The sequence below is a fragment of the Eubalaena glacialis genome, chromosome 6 (assembly GCF_028564815.1).
Source record: "Eubalaena glacialis isolate mEubGla1 chromosome 6, mEubGla1.1.hap2.+ XY, whole genome shotgun sequence".
In the NCBI taxonomy this organism is placed as follows: Eukaryota; Metazoa; Chordata; class Mammalia; order Artiodactyla; family Balaenidae; genus Eubalaena; species Eubalaena glacialis.
The window spans coordinates 76,669,442-76,691,690 of record NC_083721.1 but is presented as its reverse complement, the minus strand read 5'-3'; the positions used below and the strand labels follow the sequence as shown (position 1 = coordinate 76,691,690).

Genomic DNA, 22,249 nt, shown 5'->3' with positions numbered 1-22,249 from the left:
TGCCAGTCTTCCACTAGCTTTGTGACTTTGGGCAAATTGCTTAATCTCTCTGTGCTTTGGATTGCTCATCAGTAAATAAGAATAATACCTTCCTCATAGGGTTGTTGCTAGAATTAATTTAGATAATGTACATAAAGTATAAAGCACTTAGAACTATTCTTGGAACATGGTAGACATTATTTGAGTGTGGTTATTATTATTTTCAGTTACACAGATAGTTTTTCATTCAAAGGGAAAATTTATTTGGAAATGGCCTGCTAGAAGTAACACCAACACACACAAACACACACAGCAGGCAGATGGGAAACCTGGGTTCTAACCATGATTCTGCCCCCAAACTAGCTGTACAGTAGTGGATGAACTATGGCCCCTCTCTGGGGCCTCAGATTCCAAATCAGAGGTGATAAACTGGCAGCCACAGTTTGACCTACAAGGGAGGTGAGAGGTGATCTCCTTCACCAGTGCAGCCCCCTACTGCCCGGCATCCCTGACTCTGACATCAAGAACCAGCTGGCATTTACCACGCGGCACACCGCACACACTTTCCTTACTACCCAGTCCCTGGTGGGCCTTTGGCTCCCTGGTTCGGATCTAGAGGGACCGCCCCTTCTCACAACTGGGCTATGAGCCCCTGGGGCACCATATGCCAGCAGGATTCGGTTGTTCCAGATCAGAAACACAGCCTGTGTTAAAGCAGGCTGCGCACACCAAGGGCACAGTTGAGAACAGACAGTTGAGATTTCTTTATTAATCACAGCACCAGCCGTACAAGCAGCTGCTATTAGGAACAGCTGCAGCTGCTAAAAGGGTGATCTTGAAGCAGCCTAGAAAAGTGCTTCCAAGTTGCATACCGACAACGGGCACGTGCAGACCTGCAGTCCATTGGCTTGGTTCTTCCTACCGATCCTCAGTGCCTCTCTCTGGACCAGAAATCCTCCTTCTTCCATACCCTGAGATGGCGTGGGATAAGGGAGGTTTCTAGAATCAGCCTAATACAAAGAATTTGGGGTGAACTTCAAAGGGTTTCAATTTGATTCCACCTCAACCATTCAGTGACCTTGAGTGAGTTACTTCTCTTGACCATGGGTTTCTTCCTATGTTAAAATAGAGCCAATAATAATACCTACTCTATATGGTTGTTGTGAGAAATCAAAACTAGATTATGCCTATGAAAGTATTTTGTAGACTGTGGAAGTCCAGATGAAAAGATACAGGTTTATCATTTTCCCATGAAAACTGCAGTTTGATGCATAAACCATCTAATACAGAATTCACTGTTGTTAGCTTAGGGCTATCAGAGGTGAAATCAGAGAATCACACGGCTACAAAGGGCCTTTTGAGGACCTGTAACCCAACCTTTCTACACTGTCCCCCTCTCCTCCAGTCCCTGAATGCTATCAACAAGAGCCTAGCCAAAGGGTGGCCCCACTTGGAAAACCTCCACCTGCAGGAAACTCGCTATATTCCAAGGCAGGCAGCCCATTCCTTCCACCGTGGGCCTAATCCAAACATAGACCATTCCTCCTTGTAGAGACTAAATCAGACTTGCTATAATTTAAGCAGCCTTGAAAGCTGCTTTCAAATGGACCTACCCCAGGGCCTTTGCACATGCTGTTCTACCTACTTGAATACACTTCCATCAGTCTTCAGGTGGCCAGGTCCTTCTTATCTTTCCAGTTCAAATGTCTCTGCTTCCGAGAGGCCTTCTCTATCACTCTTCACTCCATCCTACCCAGTGACCTTCCATCATAAGGGTCTGTGCTTTTTTTTTTTTTAAGCACACATCCTTATTTACTCATGTGCTTAAATCTTGTTGAATTCCCCAGAGAACATAAGTCCTATGGAGGTAGTGACCTTGCTTCTCTAATTCACCACTCTGTGCTCTTACAATACAGTAACTTCAACATAGTAATTACACTAGTTCATGGTAGGCACTCCAACATACGTTGAATGAATTTTATGAATTAATGAATGAATGCTTAATTCTATGCACACTGTAGACATTCAAATACTCATTAGAAGAAACAAAAACCTCAACAAGCCTTACACCAACTCCCACTACTGACTTAACTCACAAGTATTAATCATGTCTTCCTGTGTTGAGGAAAAAAAATATAAAAAATAAACAAACTGAACAACAGCTCCCCGTGCCAGCTTTATTCATAGCAGCACTGTCCCTAGTAATCTGTCTCTTTATCTCGTGCAGAGGGAATTCATGAAAAGGCACTTAAGTGGACGAAAAACAGATAGCTGTTTCCTGGAGACAGGGCCTCACATAATGGCATAATTATGAACTGCCCTTAAAGAGATCACTCAGCTGGCAAGTAGTCACCCAAGTCCATTGTGAATGCTGTCACAGGCCCTCAGATATGCGAGGCTAACAAACAGACATGGAGAATGCATGCCTACAGGGTATGTACTGAGCCATGCCGCCCTCAGCCAGCCTTACCCACTGTGTACCCTTGGCCCAGTGGAGTAGAAAAGCCAGAGAGGTATGAAAGTTGCTACCCTTGCCTGGTCTGGGAACATAGACTCACCCCAGCAACCATGAAAGATATCTGGGTAGAAAAGCCACAAGCTCTTTGCAGACTATGTGCTGGAGCAGAAGACACCGGAGATCTGGGTTGAGTCCTGTTCTACAACCTACTCTATAACCTCCAACTAAGTCATATCACCTCCCAGAGTCTCAGTATTCCCATCTGTAAATGGGGGTTACTAGTTCCTTTCTCAAAGGCTGGTCCAAAGAATAATATCACACCATATCAGATGTAATATGTATTGTAATCTATAAAGCACTGCTCAAAGATAAAGTATTGATGGCAAATTAGCTTATAATCATAAATAATTGCTGCAATTAGGATTCCAGAATAGGCATCCAAACACCTGGAGGTTGACTGATAAGCACAAGGAACACCTTCATGAGAAAGATGACTTATGCTTTCTATGCATCCTTTAAAGCCCCAAGTGTGGGAGTGCAGGAGGTTCGCAAGTACCCCGGATGCCCAGGGAAGAAAAGTCAGGGTCTACAAGAAAGGGGTATTTCCCACAAGTCATGGTTTGCCACTCTTGGTCAACAAGCTACAGCAATTAATTGGGACATTTCTTAAACTGCCCTATGATAAGTCTTAAGGATGTTATTATTGGAATCTAGGAAAAAACTCCCCTACCACATGAGGAGATCAGATCAAGATTTTCTTGACTCCAGAGAAGATGACGGAATATGGCTTAATGAGGGGAGCAACCATAAAGAGATAATGTCAGAAAGTGCTCATGCCTTAAATAGAGCCTGAAATAAGAAGCTGTGCACGGAAAGGCTCTTTTAAAATGCATCAAGTCACGTAACACTCTGTTGGCACCTACTGTTTACGTAAGCCCACTGGGCGCTGCAAAGGTAAATGAGCAGGGATTATTTAGCCTACAGCGTGGGGAACGATGTGGTAAGGGCTATGAAAGTGGACCAGGTGTTAGGAGAACACAGAGGAAAGGGAAATTTCTTTTCTCCTTGGAGAGATATAGGAAAGCTTCATGAGTCAAGCAGCATTTAAGCTGGGAGAAGAAAACAAAGCAGAGATAAGATGTCAGAATGCTGAGACTCTTAACTGTTTCTGTGACACAGATGTCTTGACAGGCTGGAAAAGCCTGGCGACCTCTGCAAAAAAAACAAGTATATTTAAATGAATGATAAAATTACACAGGACTTCAAAGAAAATTGGTATTAAAACACAAAATGCAGTTAAAAAACAAATTTGTGATAGAGTACCATATGTGATTCTTTATTAATGCAGTCAATAAAATCTAGCAGCAAGTCTAACATCTACCATAATTTCAAAGCAGCAGTGAATGGCTTTTTGAGACGTCTGTAATATCTGTAATGTGAAGTGAAAATATCTGTGATTTCTATTGGCAACAAAAGCAAAAAACATAGGTACTGCTAATACTACTATGGTTTGTTACCTACCTTTATAATGAAAGGAAATGCAATATTGCAGTTAGCGACCTGTTTATAAAAATAAACAGGTAATTTTTCCCCAATCAAGTTCACAGATTCCAAGTTTTTGTTTCCATGGACCCAGGTTAAGAAATCCTGATAGAGAAAACAGCCCAAGCAAAAGAAGAAAGTGAGAAATTCGGGTAATGTTATGAGACCATGTAGAACATGCAAAGATACAAATAGGAGATGGCATTGAAAGGCAGACCAAACCCTCAGAAGTCACCAACAAGAAGGTTCTTCATTCCCCAATCATTAAACCACAGAATGTGCTCTAAGTTCCAGAACAGTATCTTCTTTTGAAATAAAAGATGAATGAAAGAAGCAAGAAAACATCTTAACACAGGTTATAGCTCCTTTCCAAAAGTGTAGTAGATGACAGCACATTGATAAATTTACTTAAAAAAACCCCACATATCCAATAGGATTATGTATGTAAAAATGTATGCATGTAAGTATGAGTGGGTATAAGCGTGTTTTATAAACATAGACGTCCAGAAAAAATGTACATCAAATATTAACAGTAATTACAATTTGGAGGTGATTTTACTTTCTTCTTTGCATTTTCTACAATTGGAAAGTGGGCAAAAAAGAAGCCCAAAAAAGGTTAGGTGACTTAGGGTAACACACATTCCACACAGTACAAAACAGAGCTTTACTAGAACTCAGAAATGTCCTTCTTTTGTACCTTCATCTTCAGAACTGAATGCATCTGAACACAGGAGGTAGGTATAATTATTTACCCCAACTTACATATTCAGACTCTGAGACTCAAGAGTCTGTTAAGTGACTTGCCCAAAATCACAGAGCAAGTTAACTGGAGGAGTTGGGGCTAGAACCCAGTTCTCCTGCCCCTCTAGAAGGCAGAATAGTATCACTGTTGAAAGCAAGGGTTTTGCATCAGCCTGACCTTGGTTAAGTCCCAGCTACACCACTTACTTGCTAGTAAACTTGGACAAATTCCTGAATTTTTCTAATCCTAGAGTTCTCCATACTTCTTTACTTCAAAGCGTTATGGTGTCCTTGGGAAATGATCCAATGATGTGAAACCCTATTACAACCTCTGACACAGAGGAAACATTCTAATAATCATCTCAATCACTATGCCTCCCTGTCTCCGTCCCAGGGGGAAGGACTCCAGCTTTACCAGAAGCCAGCAGACATATCTGCTCATTAGACACAGCAGCCCAGTTCTAGTCTCAAAAGTCAACTGGCATCAGCTGATTGTATGCACAAGCAGCTCTACTAGACAGGAAATGAACAAGGCCTAACACACGGGACAGAATGTCAGAGTGCTGAGCAGCCAGTTTGGGAGCTCTAGGGATTCGGATTCAATAGGTCTGAAATGGCACCAGAGATTCCAAATTGTTAAAAAGCTCCAGGAGAATCTAAAGAGCTAACAATCAAGGACAAGTTCCTAGTTTGACATGAGAGACTCTACTATTTCTGTGAATACAAAAGGGACCTAGTCTAATCACAAGCAATGCATTATCCAGTGGATGGCCCAACAAGGCATCATAGGAAGACCAGGGATCATCAGTGGTTCCAGGGCTCTTCTGTCACGAAGGGCAGCAAACGCCCAGAACCCTGGAGGGAGAATTGAAACCAACTCAAACCAGAAGCAAAAATAAATGTTCAGAGGGACTTCCCTGCCCCAGATGCATAATGTTTTCAGAGCTGGAACAGACTTCAAAGATGACATCCATCATACAGATACCACAGCACATTAGTGACTAGAACACTGAAGAACGTACCAAGACTTGGAGACCCACAAAGCAAAGATTCACAATAAATTCCCTCAGTAAAGATTGCTGGATGAATTCATTAAGGAAAAGTGACATTCAAACACTCGAAAGACCGGGCTTCAAAATGGCCTACTCTGTAGATATAGAAAGTACCTAAAAATACGGTAGTTCCGACAGCACTCAGAAACACCACAACCATGGGCCTGAAAGGAGACAAGAGTCAGCAAACTATTCTCTTAAAGTTGATGGGCAAAGCAGAAGAGGGAGGGGTCTCCACAGGCCCATATGAATTAACGTTTTTGCTCATTATTTTATCCTTAGGACCCTGCATACTGCTTGGCAAACAGTATAACATTCAGTAAATATTTGCTGAACGCATGAAAGTAAGAAAGACAGACAGGCCAAAAGGGACCATCTCTGCTCCTGCAAGCTAAGCAGGGTACTGAGTATAGCATTCCCCACGGGGTGGGGCCTTTTTGGTTGTCTGGCCCAAGAGCGATAGAAACTGATTGCCCATACAGTGGAAGGAACATGAGCTTTCGAGTCAGGAATACTTGGGTTCAAACTCAAACTCCGTATGATCTTGGCATAAGTACTTGACCTCTTTGAGCCTCAGTGTTTCATCTTTAAAGGGGGATTAATACCACCTACTTCACCTCTAAAACAGGCATGATGGTATTTATCCTTACAAAGTTTCTGGAAGAAAATTACATGAATATATTTATGCAAAGTAGCTAGCACAAGGGCCAGCATACAGTATGAACTTAACAAATGGCAATGTGGGTTGGAATTAATCATGCCCTCTCCAGCCAGAGCCTATATATTCTCCTAGGTCACCTCTAAGTATACTCTATAGTCTTTCTGATAGGAAGCTGCAGAAATAATTCCAGTGTAAGTTCACTAGATTTTCTAACAATGCCCATTTCTTTAAATAAATAATAAAATCATGTATACATTCCTTTTCAGTTTACAAAGTAACTTCATATTCACACACATAATTCTGAAACAGTGCATTACTATTATTCCATGTTTAATAGATGAAAATACTATTATCTGTGTTTACTGGATGAAAAAACTAAGACCACCTAGGCAGCAAGAGGCAGACTGAGACAGGAACTATAGATTTTAACATTTTATTCTAATGACCATCAGTTTCTTAACCTGAAATTCAAACAAATGATCTTTCTACGGAATAAAATACTCCAACTCAGACTGCTCCAGAACTCACGTCAAATGCTGACCGGATTACCCTAATACAGCTGAAATCAGAAACAAATTTCTGAAAGAAGAGACAATATTTTTTTTTTTAAACAAAGCCCCTTCTCTGGATTTAATACATCAATTCTTGATAGCAAAAGACAGAATTGGGTCAAGAGAGTTTTAGCAACATCTCTTCCATTTATTAGCCATGGGACCCTGGATGATTCTTAACCCTAGTAAATTTCAATATCCTCATCTGGGTAATGGGAAAGCAATACCACTCCTAAGGTTGTGTGAAGTTCCTGGCACGGAGAAGGCAGTCAGTAAGTGATAACTACTCTAATGACCACACCATGGTACCAACCATCTGGACTGAAGGGGAAGCGACTTATTTCTTCCTGGCTCTTCTAGCTTCTTCATAACCCCTGTTCTGCATCTGTTCAATGGGGACACAACCAGTCTTCATTCGACCTCACCAGGGAATGAAGATAACAAAAGAGCTGGCAGAGACATTATGCAAATACCAAATATTATTAAAATATTAATGAACTCTGGCAATTTCCCTGAATTCTGATAAATGGTGTTTATTATGCACTGCCAGCCTCTCCCAGAATCTGGGCTCTCACATATTAACTAGATAATAACAGCAATCATTCTCCTAAAAGACCAAGGTGTAGAGAAATAAATAGTGAGTCTAGATGACTCCCGCAAATACCTGCCTCCAAAGGAATCAGAATCTCCGGACAAGCAGAGAAGGTCAGGACGGACCATGGACAGCTGGGTGACCACTAGCAGGCTCAGATCAACTACACAGCCTATGCAGACCCCTGCTTTGATAGGACAGTGGAGTTTCCCGGTGCCGACAGGTCATTGTTTATGACAATAGCCTACCACAACTTTGCCCTTCTGCGTAAAGTTGCCTCCAATCTCGATAAAACGAAAAGGATCTGGGAAGCCGGTGGGTGGGGGCTTTAGTCCAGGCTAACAATCTCATACAGAAAGTGGCTGCCCCTGCCAGCTGCCTAAAAACAGAGGTAGCGTTATCCACAGCTCCATTAAAGAGGTTTGCACCAAACTCCTCTGCCATTTCGTTCTGTGTGAGGGGATAATGTTTTTAGGCTGCTGACAATCCTCAGGTGCCGCTCATACAGAAGCAGAACAAAGCCAAGAGGACTCACACCCACCCCACCAAAAACTCCCAGAAATAAGGGCCTGGTGCCACCCCTGTTAACACCTTAACAAGCTGAGGGTCATTAAGACACATCATTCGCATATTCATGAAAGACTGTGGACTGCGGCAAGTGAAACAATGTGCACAAAAAGAGATTTTGTTTTTTCAAGCCAAGCGAAAATCCGCTTTAGGAAAAGTAAATCCACACAGGGACCCTTGCTGTCGCCAAACCTTCACTTGTCTAGAGCCGCCAGCACCTCATTAAAGGAAAGCAAGCAACTCACAAATGAATGCAGCACCACACACAGACAGGCAAGCTCATTTCGCCATCTGCCTTCTAGTGTCCAGAGGGGCAAGAGGCTTAAACGACATTCTCCTGAATTTTCTCTCCCGCAGGTGGAAACATCAAATTCCCAGGGGGCAAGAAAGACTTCTCTCGCAAGATCAACTGGGTAAAAAGGAATAAAAGGGAATTTCGTTTACCTGTCAACACCATGCCACTCATGACATTAAACACAAAATAAATTAAGCACCCTGCAATAATTCACCCTTCGTAAAGGCTTTGCAAAATCAGTGTATCAGCCGTGGGGTTAGCACAGGATTTCCTCATGAGCTGGGCACTTAAACTTACCCCTCCCCATCAGCCTCCCATTTTCTGTTCCATGACTATCCTGGACTGATGGTGACCCAGCACCTTTTCCTAGTGAACGACCTAGGGCAGGAGACATCGGAATTGAGGCCGGTGCTATAATAACACAATGGCAGACTTCCATTATATACGTCAAAGAGAAAGGCCATGATTAAGCAACTTAAATAACTGCCCTGAGCCTTCTCTGTGTATCCCCACCCTTCTGACAATCACTGTGCTGGTTTTCAGATGTGAAAGCTTTGTAAGCTTGTAAGCTTCCCACCGCAAGGTTAGGGAGTTATTTAAACACACACACACACACACACACACACACACACACCCCACATTTAATTCATCTGAATATTAGTTGAATGGTCGAATGTCTCAACGGAGAGCTTTTCAACCCCATACACAACCTAGGATACACTTGGGGAGTGTGGAGCAAAAAGTAAAATCCAGCCCCAAGTTTTAACATGCTTCATCCAACTTCCCAAAGCGTTACTACCCACCGCCGGCACACGTTCAGTTTGTATTACCCCCAACCTGGGCTGTGGGGAGGAAGCAAACCGAGAGGTAATACCCGATGATAGAACCAGCAAGGACAGCAGACAGCCGGCTAAAATCCAAGTAGACGGCAGGAGGAAGGCAAAAGCTCAGTCTTCCTCTGTGGGCCAAAACCTTTTTCAATTAAATTTCCCACTACCTGGAAAATTGCCTAAGAATGTATTTGTCGAGCGCACAGAGACACGCGGTAGGGCAGCGCTACACTGGAGTCTCAGTTCTGCGGAGTGTTCACCGCCAGGCCACGTACTGCATGCAGCCAGAGTTGCACCGGTGGAGACGCAAGCTACGCGGGAGGCTCCCAGCAGCGGACACTCACAGCACTAATCCGAACGACAGGACACCTGGGGAGGGGTTCGGTCTCCCCGGCCTGACTCAATTATTTTCCTTTACACAACATTGAACAATCTGTTAAGGACCTGTAGGTGCCTGTAGGTGGGAGGGGCGGCATTATTCTAAACCCGGACGTCGCCAGGGTTCGAAACCCAGGACACCTCTCTCGGCCGGTGCATAGACAGCACACAAAGAGGAAGGGGCTGGCGCTCCTCGGGGTCAGAGCTCTGAGCGTGGTCGTTTTAGAGCTGGGAATTAGGAATTACGAGCTCAGCAAGAAGCCCGGAGAAGCACCGGAAATGCTTCCGACCGCTTCAGTGGGAAATCTATTTGCAAATCAAAGTTGCAGAAACTCCCTGCGCCCAGCCTACTTGAGCGGGTTACCAGGGAACACCCAACAAGTTTGGCCACCGGGGGCCCGGCTTGACAGCGCCGCGCCGCAAGCGAGACTAGAGAGCAACTTGTCGCTCGGGCGCCGAGCCAGAGCCCCAGGCTGTCTCCGCGCCCCGAGCTCTGGAGATGACCCGAGACTCGGCGTTGGGAAGGAGCAGGTCCGTGTCTCTGGAGACAAATCCCTTAATTGAAAGGCGCAGCCGGTTCTCACCTGGACCGCGCGGCTTCCAGGGGCTTCCCCCAAACAGTGAGACGTTTCACCACGAACACTTCACCTGCGCTCCAGCCCCCCGTCGGTGAGAAATTAACAAAAGAGCCAGCGAACTCGGGTGGAAAAGGGACCCGGCACAAAGTATAGTAGGGAGGGGAGGGAAGGCAGCTCAGGTTGCCGCGGAGAAAGAAGGGAAGAGGCGGAACAGAGATGGGTTATACCCCAGGCACCCGGCTCCGGGAAGAAAATCAAGAAGGAAAGAGCGCGCGAGAAGGGGGAATGGGTTCTTTACCCCGCTTCCCATCTCACACACACACACACACACACACACACACATCCCTCCCTCTTTTTCCTCCTTACCCAGCATGGAAAAGATGAAATCCTTGGCTGTGTGAATCTCCAGGGCTCTCTGGTCGTCGTATTCCCGCTGGTCGTGCTTCGTGAATTCTTGGATGAGTTTGTTCAATTCCTCCACCCGAGCTCCCGACCTGAAATCCAGCTCCGGGAACGCAGGCTTGTTGTTACAGCCCAGGGAGGCTGCCTTGCTGGCGGTGGGAGCCGCCATCTTCATACAAAACGCGCCGAGTAGCAGCTCCGCGGCAGCAGCAGCACCCACCCCCGCCCCCCCACCCAGCCCCCCTGGGCCTCCTCCCCTCGCCGGCTCCCTGGCTGTGACCCCGGCCCGTGGGCGGGCGGGCTGGCTGGCGGGCGGGCGTCTAGGCGGGCGGTTCCGGCTCGGTGCGCTCCGGGCGTCCGGGCTTCAGAAGGATCTGGACTGCAGCGAGAGTGCGTGTGTGGCCCCGACACCCTTCCCTGCGGCCCCACGCCGGCCCAGATGCTGCAGGTCTCTGCTCTCCCCTGGACCTAGCTGGCAACTGCGGTAGCGGTTGTAGAGCCAACCCGAGCCTCCCCCGGGCGAGGAAAGTGAAGTGGAAACAATGTGAAATTCACCAGCTCTGAAATCAACAAGCTGCCGGCTCCGGTGTTACGGAGCCAGCACCAGCGTCCCCCATTTAAAGGGACAGCGCACCCAGAGGAAAGAAAAATAAATAAATGACAGAGGTCTGCGCGCCTATGCCACTTGCCAATCTGTACTCGGGCAGACGAGAGGGGTGTAGACGTATTCTTTCTCTACCTCCACCCCTTTTGGGGGCAGGGCTTGCCAAGCGCGTTCATGAAGGGAGCCTTCCTCTGTCTGATTTTAAGGGCGGTGTCCTGGGCGAGGGCATCCCTATGGGAGCGTTTCCATCTCTAGAACTCCAAAGCCTTTAGGTGGTGAAGGAACCTGCCTTAAGGAATATAAACCAATCATCAGCCGTTTCTGCACAGATTGCCCAATATGATATGATTAAGCGTATCAAAAAAAAAAAAGAGAGACAGTGCCCACCCCGTCCCGTAGAGACACGCCCATTAGCCAATAAAGTATCCCAACCTTTGCCCGAGGTAATTAATTTTTCCTGGATAACAGCCTATTAAACTTAACATACAATGACTTCATGCGGTTCAGCCCCCTCCAATATAAAGATAGGAGAACTCAAGGGTAGGTGTGGGGGAGGGGGAAGAACAATGAATTGCCCCAGGTTCCAATGAATGTTGAATGACAGGTGAAAATTCTCTCATACAGCAACTACAATTTGAGCATCCACTATTTGCCAGGCGGAGTGCCAGAATCTCAGTGGACAGGGATAAGCCAAAGGACATGGTTCCTGAGCTGGAGTCATACTCACTTGACAAGGCAGATTCTACTAAGTCATGGTCCTTTAGACACAATAGGATCTCAGAGGTGTTTTCAGTGTTTATGAGGTTTTTGACTCAGACACTAAGGAGGCCTATTTGTTCTTAGAAAAAAAGGTTATCTTCCTCCCTAATTCTCCAAAATCCAACTCATCTCTATCCCACAGTCCCTGATATGAGATAAAAGCTTTTTCTTACCTGGGTTCTCATGGCCAATAATACAAACTCTTTTGTTCGTCCAGGCTCTGTCGTGCCTTTCCCTATAAAATGGAGATGATAATTCCTGTCTCATATGTTGTTTCAAGGATTACATGAAATAAAGTGGGTCAAGCACTAAGTGCAATACCTGACATAATAAACATTTAATTAAATGTTAGCTGCTACTATTGTTGTTGTTATAAACTTAGCTCTTTCCTCTTTCCAACCTATCCACATTGTTGCCATGGTGATTTTTACAAAACACAGATCTGGGTATTGACATCCTCCTGGATTTTTCTCTTCTTTACTCCCTTCCCAACTTTATACCAAAGTCAATTCCATAACATGCCTTTTTCGAAAGCCTTCCCTAAGACCCTCCCCCAAGCTGATGGCAACATTTTCCTCCTTAGAACCTCCACTGCACCCTTTCAGAAACTTTCATATGCCTCTGATGAATTTTGGCCCTACTTTATCATTGTTAATGCAAGTTTCAAACTATGAGCTTCCCTAGGATAAGAACTACATCTTACTCATCTTCAGATTTGTCCCTGCAGGAAGGTACTCAATGTTTATTGAACCAAGTGATGAGTGAAGAACTTTGGCATAACCAGTTAATTTCTTTTGCTTTTGGTTTCCTTCTCTCTGAAACAAACTTTCTTACCTACTCAATATTAAAGAGGGAGGATACATGTCCACATGAGCGCTGGTGCACTGATGGGGGAGCTACTTAAAACTCTGGCTTTTGCAGGTCTGCTGTGCTGCCCTGACTTCTCATCTGAGAGGGTATTACCATTAACTGGGCAGTGGGATAAGCTATGCAAGCGGTCGGAACTCCAACACAAATCCATCCACTCCCATCTGTCAGTGCTTCTCTCATGATCAATGGTAGGCATCTGTGAGACAGCTGGCTGAGGCACAGTCATTTCATGGATCAGAATGATCCTAGTTCACCCATGCAAGCAACAACCTCCAACCTAATAACAGTTTGAAAGAATTCAGGCAAAAAAATCAAGACATTTTTTCTTTGTTAATTTCCAAAAGTGTGAATGAGGCAATGCTTCTCCATTGTGATACTTATATTCATAGAGATAAAACAAGTAGTTAGCAGGAATTGTGCCTTATTGTGCCTCAGCCCTGGGTTTTGGATGTTTTGAATGAGGGAGTCAACAAATGGTCTCTCTGTTCTTCTACATTCTCTGTTTACTTTCCATCAGCCAGATCCGAATTCTATGAATCATTGACCTTCAGTGAGTCTATATATTTGGAGAATGTCCTAAATAGTAAACTAAATACCTTTTATATGCTCTTATACAACTCTGATAAGATGATATAAATATCCCTTGTCCAATTGGCAAAATAGGGAAAGAGGATCAGACCGTAATTTCCTGAATTGGTCTTTTGGGAGACTTTTTTTTTTTTTTTGGTTTTAAATTTTTTTAAATCAAATTACAAACTAAATACCGAAAACATCATAATCATAAAACAAAACAGGAAACAGGAAAACAAAACATAGCAGGAAATAAATAGAAGTCTAATTTCAATAAATCAAGAAGTAGAGGTATTAAAATTACAAAGATATTCTTTGTAATAATTAAATATAACTAACAAAAACTGAGAATGTTGTGGAAGATGGGACATGAATGATATTGCAATTGCACTTAATACTTCATATCCCATAGTGAGGAGTCAATAGATGTTACCCAAAGTTGATAAATCAATAGGTAGAAGTTGTAATGGTAACTACGATAAGAGTTAAAGAGAGAAACTTTCAACAGTGATCACCTATGAGTGACTGGTTATTTTGTATTACTCCCTTTCTACAATTCTTTACATGTGCTTGTATTACTCTTCTAATTTAAAATAATTAGTTTAAAAAGATTTGGATGTCCTTCACAATCCACAGAACCAAAAAAAAAGATCTCTTTTGAAGTATCTTGTTTTGCTAAAGATTGGTTCATCCACCAAATTGGAATTACTTAAGCTGTAAGAAAAACCCATCACTGACTGGGTAGCCTCCCCTCATTAGGCTGTATAGCAGAATGAAAGCTCTCAGAAGGTCCGGACCACTTTACATGGCCAGCTTCCATCTAACATCTTTCCAAATTAATGTAGTAACAGGGCCGATGACCAGTCACAGGACGGTTCTCATAGTGAGACTCCCCTTTTGGGAGACTTTTTAACCTAGTAGACTGTGAACTCCTCAAGGGGGAGTGCTGTCTCTTCACCTTTGTAAACACCACATTTAATACATTTCCTGGCTCATCTTATGACCTTAATTAATGTGTTTGAATGAATGAATGAATGAACAAATTAGTACCATCTCTCAAAGTCCAGGAAGTCAACATTTAGTTGATTTTTGCTACAATTAAATATCTCAATGCAAGCTATCTATGGTTTCCTGACAATCACTTGAGTTCTTATAAATGTAGGTATTTCTGCTTAAGTTTAATGAAATGTTTCTATTTGTGTGCCTTTTATTTTTCCCTGTGTATGTTATATGGCCTAAGAGAAGGAAGGGAAATGGAGAGGAAGGTGAAGAGAAAGAGAAAGAGAAAATTATTAGAAGATACTAAAGAGTGTCTCGGACTTGTAAAAAAAGTGCAGGTTTCTAGAGTTTTGACAGATGACTCAGGAAAGGTCAATGGAGTGTACCATCTAAATAAGCACTAAGGTAGGTCGTTCCTTTACTTGCTTGTGTGGCATCAAACAGACCAAAGAAACTCACTGCCTTTCCAAACTGCTGTCCCACTTAGAGGCAGAACTTGGCCCCTTACTTTCCCGCACCCAAATTGTATGAGCTTGTGAGAGAAGCCTTCTGCTTGCTTCTCTGGGGCTGTTTGTTTTTAAATATGGCTCTCAAGTTCTGTGGCAAACTCTCAGCCATGAATAACTGGGCTGTGCAGCCCATGCATTAAAAATAGCAAGCTCCACACCCACATGATGGATTAACAAAATTTAATTTTAAACAAAGATTCTCTGGTCTGAGAGCAGCCCAGGCTACAAGATCTGGCCTTCTTGGGCAGTTCCATTTTCAATAAAAGTCTAACCAGAGGAGGTAGCCCGAGCTTCTTATGATTTGAAAATGTAGGCAGGAAAAAGAGAGGCAAACACCACAGACATGTGGAATGTTGACAGCAGAAGGGACTTGGGGGATAAATTCCATCCACCGCCTTCACTTTGAGATAGGAGAACTGGGACACAGAAAAGGAGAGGAGGCTTGCCTACATAGTAGAGGCAGTGCTGTTCTATTTCTCATACTAACTTCAAATTTAGTAAATATTTCTTGTGTTTCCAGACCACCAGAGGGGGTGTGGAAAATGCTAGGAAATTGGACCAGAATCGTAAGAAAAACAAGAGGAGAATGGCCCTTGGGCAAAATGGACTCATTGATCTTGAAAGTTTAAATTTCGATATATCAGGAATTGCTGACGTTTGGAATTACTTAGCTACAGCTTTTTGCCACTAATAGGTAGTAATCAGGACTAGAGCTGAATTTCCTGGGTATCTCACAAAGTCGTTCAGGTGCACATGACCCCGTCTGGGGCAAGTTGCTAATTTTACCTCTTGTGAGATTAGGCCAGTGAATTGTTAGTGAGGTCCCCAGAGCAGGATGGATAAGTCATGACTTAAGTCTATTCAGTTCTAACAAGGTGACCCCAGAGTGAAGCCCCACCCCTCTGACACTCACATGGTTCATGGGGGCTCGTTTCACCCTCTCCTTGAACCCTGTGCCCTAATAGCCCTGGGGGCCTGGGTGGTCTAGCTGTGCAGAAACTGCATATAAATCACCCAAATCTGTCCTTTTATTCTCTGCTCCTGCTGTGCCCCAGGAAGCCAAATCTGTACCTGTGGAAAGAAGAAAATGGACTCTAGGATGGGAGATAACAATATCTGATAACAATTATTAACAATTGTCTTCCTTCCAATGATGGAACACTTTCCGGTTCAAAGCACTTATCACATAAATCTGTTTATCCTCACAACCTCCTACTGAATAAAGCAGGTTGGTCGGGATTGTGATTATTATTCCAATTTTAGAGATAAGAAACTGAGGCTCAGAGAGATGGTGATGTTTGTGGAGTCATCTGACTAATTGTTGTCTGTCAGCTCTCTATTTAGATGGCATCTCCTGCAAAGGGCTTTTTCTGAACCTCTTCCGCCCCCTCCCCACACCCGGGTAGGTCCTGGAGGCTCCTTATAGACTCATTGCCTTTGACTCTATCACTTCGTTGTAGCTGCCTCATAACTTGTCTGTCTCCCTCACAAAAGTGTACGTTCTATGTGGGCAGAGACTGTGTCTCTCTTGATCACCAATGTGTCTGGCACACAGTAAGTGTTCAATACAAGTTTGATAAAGGAGAAAGTAAATGAATGAACCATGTGGCTGGCTCAGGCCCCAAACTCAGGTCTTTGATTTACCACCCAGGTTCTTTCCACCAAACCTCCCTGGCTCTGTTATCAGCAACCACCGAGCCTCCAGAAAAACACCAACCATCTCTTATGCTTTTGAGAGCTTTACACTTTACCTAGCATTTTGCATACACAATCGGCTCCCAAAGCTCAAGTTCCATCATGGCAAGCAAAACCTTTTCTTCTCTGTCTTTTAAAGTCTGAGCGAAGGCTCTTTGTTGAATAAATTTTATGACAAAATAACTTACAAAAAATTAAGTCTAAATATTCAATATGTCCTTCTTTTGGGGAAACTTAAGCCTCCTTGACCTCCACACATCAGGCAAGAAAAAGCAAATGGAATAATTGCCCTAGAAATCCTATTTCTTTACAAATGACTTAACCTCATCCACTGCTCTGGGGAAACTGTGGGACCCCTCTTAGCAATCCCTGGACACTGCACCATCCCCATCTAGCCCTTGAACTTGCCAAAAGGCCAGGCTCTGGGTCCTCTACACCAATCCATATCCTGTCTTGTATGTACCTTGGGTGCTGGGTCAGGTACTGATGGTGGGGGGAGGGTGCACAATACCTTATCAGTGAAGACTGGAGATGTTCGGTTTGGTTCGCTGTGAGCCATTAAATGAAGCGTGTCACAGGGGAAATTAATTTATATTATTTCTGGGTGGCTACAGAGGATGGAACCAGGAGAGATGGGTGGCAGTTACAGAAATGCAGGCTCCAGCTCAGGATACAGAAGCATTTTCTATCCATGTGAGCCACTCTGCACAGAATATGCTGCCTTCTGAATTAGTAAACTCCCCATCACGGGTGGTGTTCAGAGAGCCCTGTACCCATCTGTCAGGGTTACACCAGAAGAGGTTACCGAGTTGGTAAGGAGCATAGGCTTTGACCCCTGAGGTGCCTTTCAGCTCTGAGAACCTAAGACTGTGATACTTTTTCAGTTAATGCAATAACTGAGAACTAGTTTCCTGTAAGGATCCACCTCAAAACAGAACTATATTCTGCACTCTGAACACGAGGTGTTTTATATCAGTTTTCACATAAGTTCCCAAATAAAGGATTGTGTCTTTCTTTTTCTCGGCTTAAAATATCCATGGATTTCGTTGTTTCTGGCTTTCCTACTGTCCAATCTAGCAGGCAATTTCATTCCACCGCCTACAAAGAAATTCTGTTGGTATAGACACCTGTCCCACACATCAAACACAAATTCCACACCCAAATTCACATTCAGAGAAGCTCTCAGTAAAAAGAAAAGAAAGGGATTTCCTTGAACACATTTATTTACACACTTCGTATAATGATAGAAGCTGGCTCTCTGAGCGGACTTGTAAAATTGAGCAGGGAATGGTAATGATGCCTGTTTTGTTTTCTAAAGCTTGTCAAAAAATGATTCTCTAAGCCCTACACTGTAACAAGTTTATTTGAAAACCTTGGCTTTTTTTTCCTTCAACTATGCCCAGCACAGTACATGAACAGAAGGAGTTGTTTCCCCTTGTCCGAGACCCAGCATGTTTAGCTGTGGTCCAAAGCTCATTTTAAATTCCAAGTTGCAAAACCTGGAGAGGGCATTTAAAGAAAATGCTGACACTCCTTCAGCTCTGACAACATTATCACACACAACCATAAATATACTTCCTGGACCATGTCTTCGCATTCTACTTTCTCTGTTAGTAGTTTCTAAGCAGAAAAAAAAAAAACAAACCCTCAAACCTCTTAAATAATTATCCAGTGCTTCTACATCATCTAGTGGAAAAACAAAAGAAAACGGGGAAAAAAAGGAAAGAAATATAAAAAAGAACAGAAAAAACCCCACAGCCCCCTTTCTCTATTTAATTTCTGATGAATCATGTCTATTTAAACTACCCTGCGAATGTGAGTTACGCTCACCTTATTGTGCCTCGGAATTTTTGCGGGGGGTGGTGGAGCCATATAGATACGCATTATGGATAAATACATTCAGATAAAAGCAAAGGGCCAGAAGTCAGGAGACAGATGTGAATCTGGATTTTGCCATTAGTTAGTTCCATTATCAGAGGAAAATCCTCTCCTCTTCTCTGAAACTCCTTTTCCTCAAGTGTGAATGAATAGAATAAGGTGTCATCCAGGTGTGACGTTCTGAGACTGTGACTCTGACAGGAAAAGACAAGCAAAGCAGTCTTGTGCTCAGTACAATTTCTAGCACGTTTTGTTTGTTTATGTTTCCCCAGTCTTTCCCTGCACAGTTGGACACTCCATAGTTGGACGTCCTAAGAATTTTGTTGAGGTTCCTAGCTTTAAAAGAATTAACCTGAAATCAAGAGAGGAGAATTTGTAAGTGCATGGAGAACCCCTCCTTGGCATGTCTTGGCTAATAGCCTCTTATTCTCTGCTGGGGGGCGGGATAGAGCAAAGCCTGCTGTGGAAACTCACTCAGCAGCTTGGCCCTGGGGCACAGAGAGATGGCCTCTGGGCTCTGAGGGACCAGCCAGGGCTCAGCAGGTATGTTCAGACTCTAGAAATTTTCCCTTCAAGATGAGAGGAAATAAAGGTACCCAAAGAAAGTACCCCAGGAAGTATTTACAAGAGGCTGCAAAACAGTTATAAAATAATTTTCTGACCCTAAAATGAGAAGCAAAGGTTTGATGTTCTGAAGCTCAGGTGCAGGATGAATGTATATATGGGCCTTTATAGCCGGTTTATGAAGCGCTTGAAGACAAGGAATTGTGGTTTTGGCAAAAAGCCTTAAGGAGGCTTTTTATTTCTTTACAACCAAGATGTAAAAGAAGTCTGGTCCCAGAAATGTAGGCTGAAGTTTTCTTTAGGTACTTTGGAGAAGAGCAAATTTCTAAATCTCAGGTAGTAATTGATGATAGCATGATGAGCCATGAAAGAAATAGCAATCATCACATAATAAATAATATTCAAGTGTGTATGATAACAAAAATGATGCAAAATTAACGATATTATAGCCAGGCACACAAATCACAGGTATTAAAGAAGGGTAGGAGGGAGTTCAGAATTCTACCAGATCAAAATCCTAACCATTCAGATAAAAAAGATGATGCATTGATACAAAGAATGCATGTGACTTGCCTATAGGAACACACCAAATGGCAGGACTGAGATTTTTTCTGCCATGTATGTCAGCACAAGAGCCAAAGTATGTAAGGGCAAGTTGAAACCTACTATATAGCCAAAAGTGGTATTTTCCATAAAGGTGTCTTTTTTATTCCTTCATTCTTTCAGCAAGTATTTCTTGAACTTCTATTATGTGTCAGGCACTGTTCTAGGCACTGGGAATACAGCATTGAACAAAGCAAAAATTCATGTCACTTTAGAGCTTACAGTTCATGGAAGTCACTTAAATTTTTTTCCCAGGTTGAGTAGAAAATGTTACTTGGAGAATAATGGTCTATATGGATCTAGATGAGATTTTTTTGGTAAGTCACTTAATTTAAATGATAAACTGGATATATTGTGCTGCAAGTAACCTCTTTATCTATATCAGTCAGGGCTCTCTAGAGAAATGGAGCTAATAGTGTATATGTACATAAAGAGATTTATTTCAAGGAATTGGCTTATGCAATCCTGAGGACTAACAAACTCAAAATCTGTACAGCAGGCAAGTCCTAAATCTGTAGGGCAGCCTGGCAGGCTGGAAACTCAAGCAAAAGTTGATCCTGCAGTCTTGAGGCAGAATTGCTTCTAGAAAACTTCATTTTTGTCCTTAAGAGCTTTCAACTAATTCTATGAGGCCCATGCACATTATTGAGGGTAATCTTTACTTAAAGTCAACTGATTATAGATATTAACCACTTCTACAAAATACTTTCTCAGCAACAGCTAGATTAGTGTTTGATAAAAGAATTCGGTACTGTGGCCCAGCCAACCTGACACATAACACTAACCATCACACATCTACCTTATAAATCTATTAAGTGCTGATCACATTCCAAGCTCTGAGATACATCATGCACAGTCCCTGCCCTCTGAAGGAAGGGCATAAACCATTTACATAAAAATATGAAGCTCTATACATCTATAAGAGAGGTAAAGAACAAGTGCTAACTTTGAGGGTCTGGAAAAAGAAACAGTACTTTTAGTTAAAGAAGTTGGGAAAAGCTGAAAACACAAAAGACAGTTGACCTTGTCCTTAGAGAATGGGTAAAATTAGAACAAGGAAAACAGGAGGGTGACTTCCTAGTGGAAGAAATGGCAAAAGCAAAAGTGTAGAGTCAGGAAAATGTGTGATGTATATAGAAACATGGAGTGGTTCAGTTGGGCTGGAAATATAGAGCATTCATCAAAACCTCTTTTATTTAGCTAGTGATTACCCAGTACTTGTTCAAGTACTTATTCCAAAGATATTAAAACATTTGCAGATGAAACAGAGAGATCAAGAGGCTCCTCCAAAGTCACACAGAAAACTTTCACATACAAGTCAGTACCATTTTCTTTCAGAAGCTACAGTTGACTCTTCAAAAATGATTTTTACCATCCCTAAGAAAGGAGACTATGCTTTATCTTTGTTATTTCAATTTACTTATCTTTGAAAAAGTCATGTTATTCTTTGATAAGTGGAAGAAATTTATTAGGTCCTAGCTTTCAATGAGCATATAGGGATCGATGCCCCGAATAAGATGGTTAGGGATTTATATATCATAAAGTTAAAACTTATTGCTTTTAGCACTCAGTCGAGGGTATTTCTTGGTTTGTGCTATAATTAAATTGCCATGGTCAGGGGAACGGTATGCAGAAAGCAAGTACATATAGGAGCCACCGTGTTCACCAGAAAGTCAAGTTCACCCAGGACTCCAGTTATTTCACAGTGGTGTGCTTTTTATATTCCACTTGTTACAGTTCCTTCCAGCCATCACATTTCCATGCCCCAAGCCCCTCCCTTATTTCAAGGAATAGCTGTTGGTCTAGCAAGTCACTGTGAAATAGATATTGCCCGTGCCTTACTCCACTACCAGCCTCCCCCATCCCTGCATTAAAGTCAGTCATCTTTTTGCTAACCTAGGAATTCATGTTTTCTACTAATGACCTCACCAGCCATGGGTTTGTTCCCCAAACTGATGGTTTTATGGCACTCAAAACAATGTGCCTGGTTTTTTTTTATAAATTTATTTATTTATTTATTTATGGCTGTGTTGGGTCTTCGTTTCTGTGCGAGGGCTTTCTCTAGTTGCGGCGAGCGGGGGCCACTCTTCATCGCGGTGCACGGGCCTCTCTCCGTCGCGGCCTCTCCCGTTGCGGAGCACAGGCTCCAGACGCGCAGGCTCAGCAGTTGTGGCTCACGGGCCCAGCCGCTCCGCGGCATGTGGGATCCTCCCGGACCGGGGCACGAACCCGTGTCCCGTGCATCGGCAGGCGGACTTCTAACCACTGAGCCACCAGGGAAGCCCTTGTGCCTGGTTTTGAGACTAGTATAACATTTAAAAAAATTAAGAGAATTATAGTAATTAGAGGATTCCAGACATTTGCCAAGCAAGTCTTTACTCAGTTTCATATCGCGGTGAATTGAGCAGAAGCAAAGTAGACCTATCTTCCCCCTCTGCCCCTCCTACTTTCTGCTTTATGAAAGGGAAGCTGAGGACCCAAACCAGGAAGTGACATCATCAAGTGTCTGGTTTCATATCTCCATAAAGTGCATTACTTTAATTAAATCTATCAAAGAGGCTAGTAAAAGGGA

General features: G+C 43.2%; 1 protein-coding gene across 1 annotated transcript in view; it reads right to left on the bottom strand.

The window, feature by feature from the left end:
- Positions 1-11,272, bottom strand: part of MB21D2 (Mab-21 domain containing 2) — a 102,189-nt gene extending 90,917 nt beyond the window's left edge. The window contains exon 1 of the mRNA XM_061193265.1: positions 10,591-11,272. Within this exon, the coding sequence (XP_061049248.1) occupies positions 10,591-10,801 (211 nt within the window). The 5' untranslated portion in view covers positions 10,802-11,272. The remainder of the gene's footprint in view (positions 1-10,590) is intronic.
- Between the last annotated feature and the right edge of the window lie 10,977 nt (positions 11,273-22,249).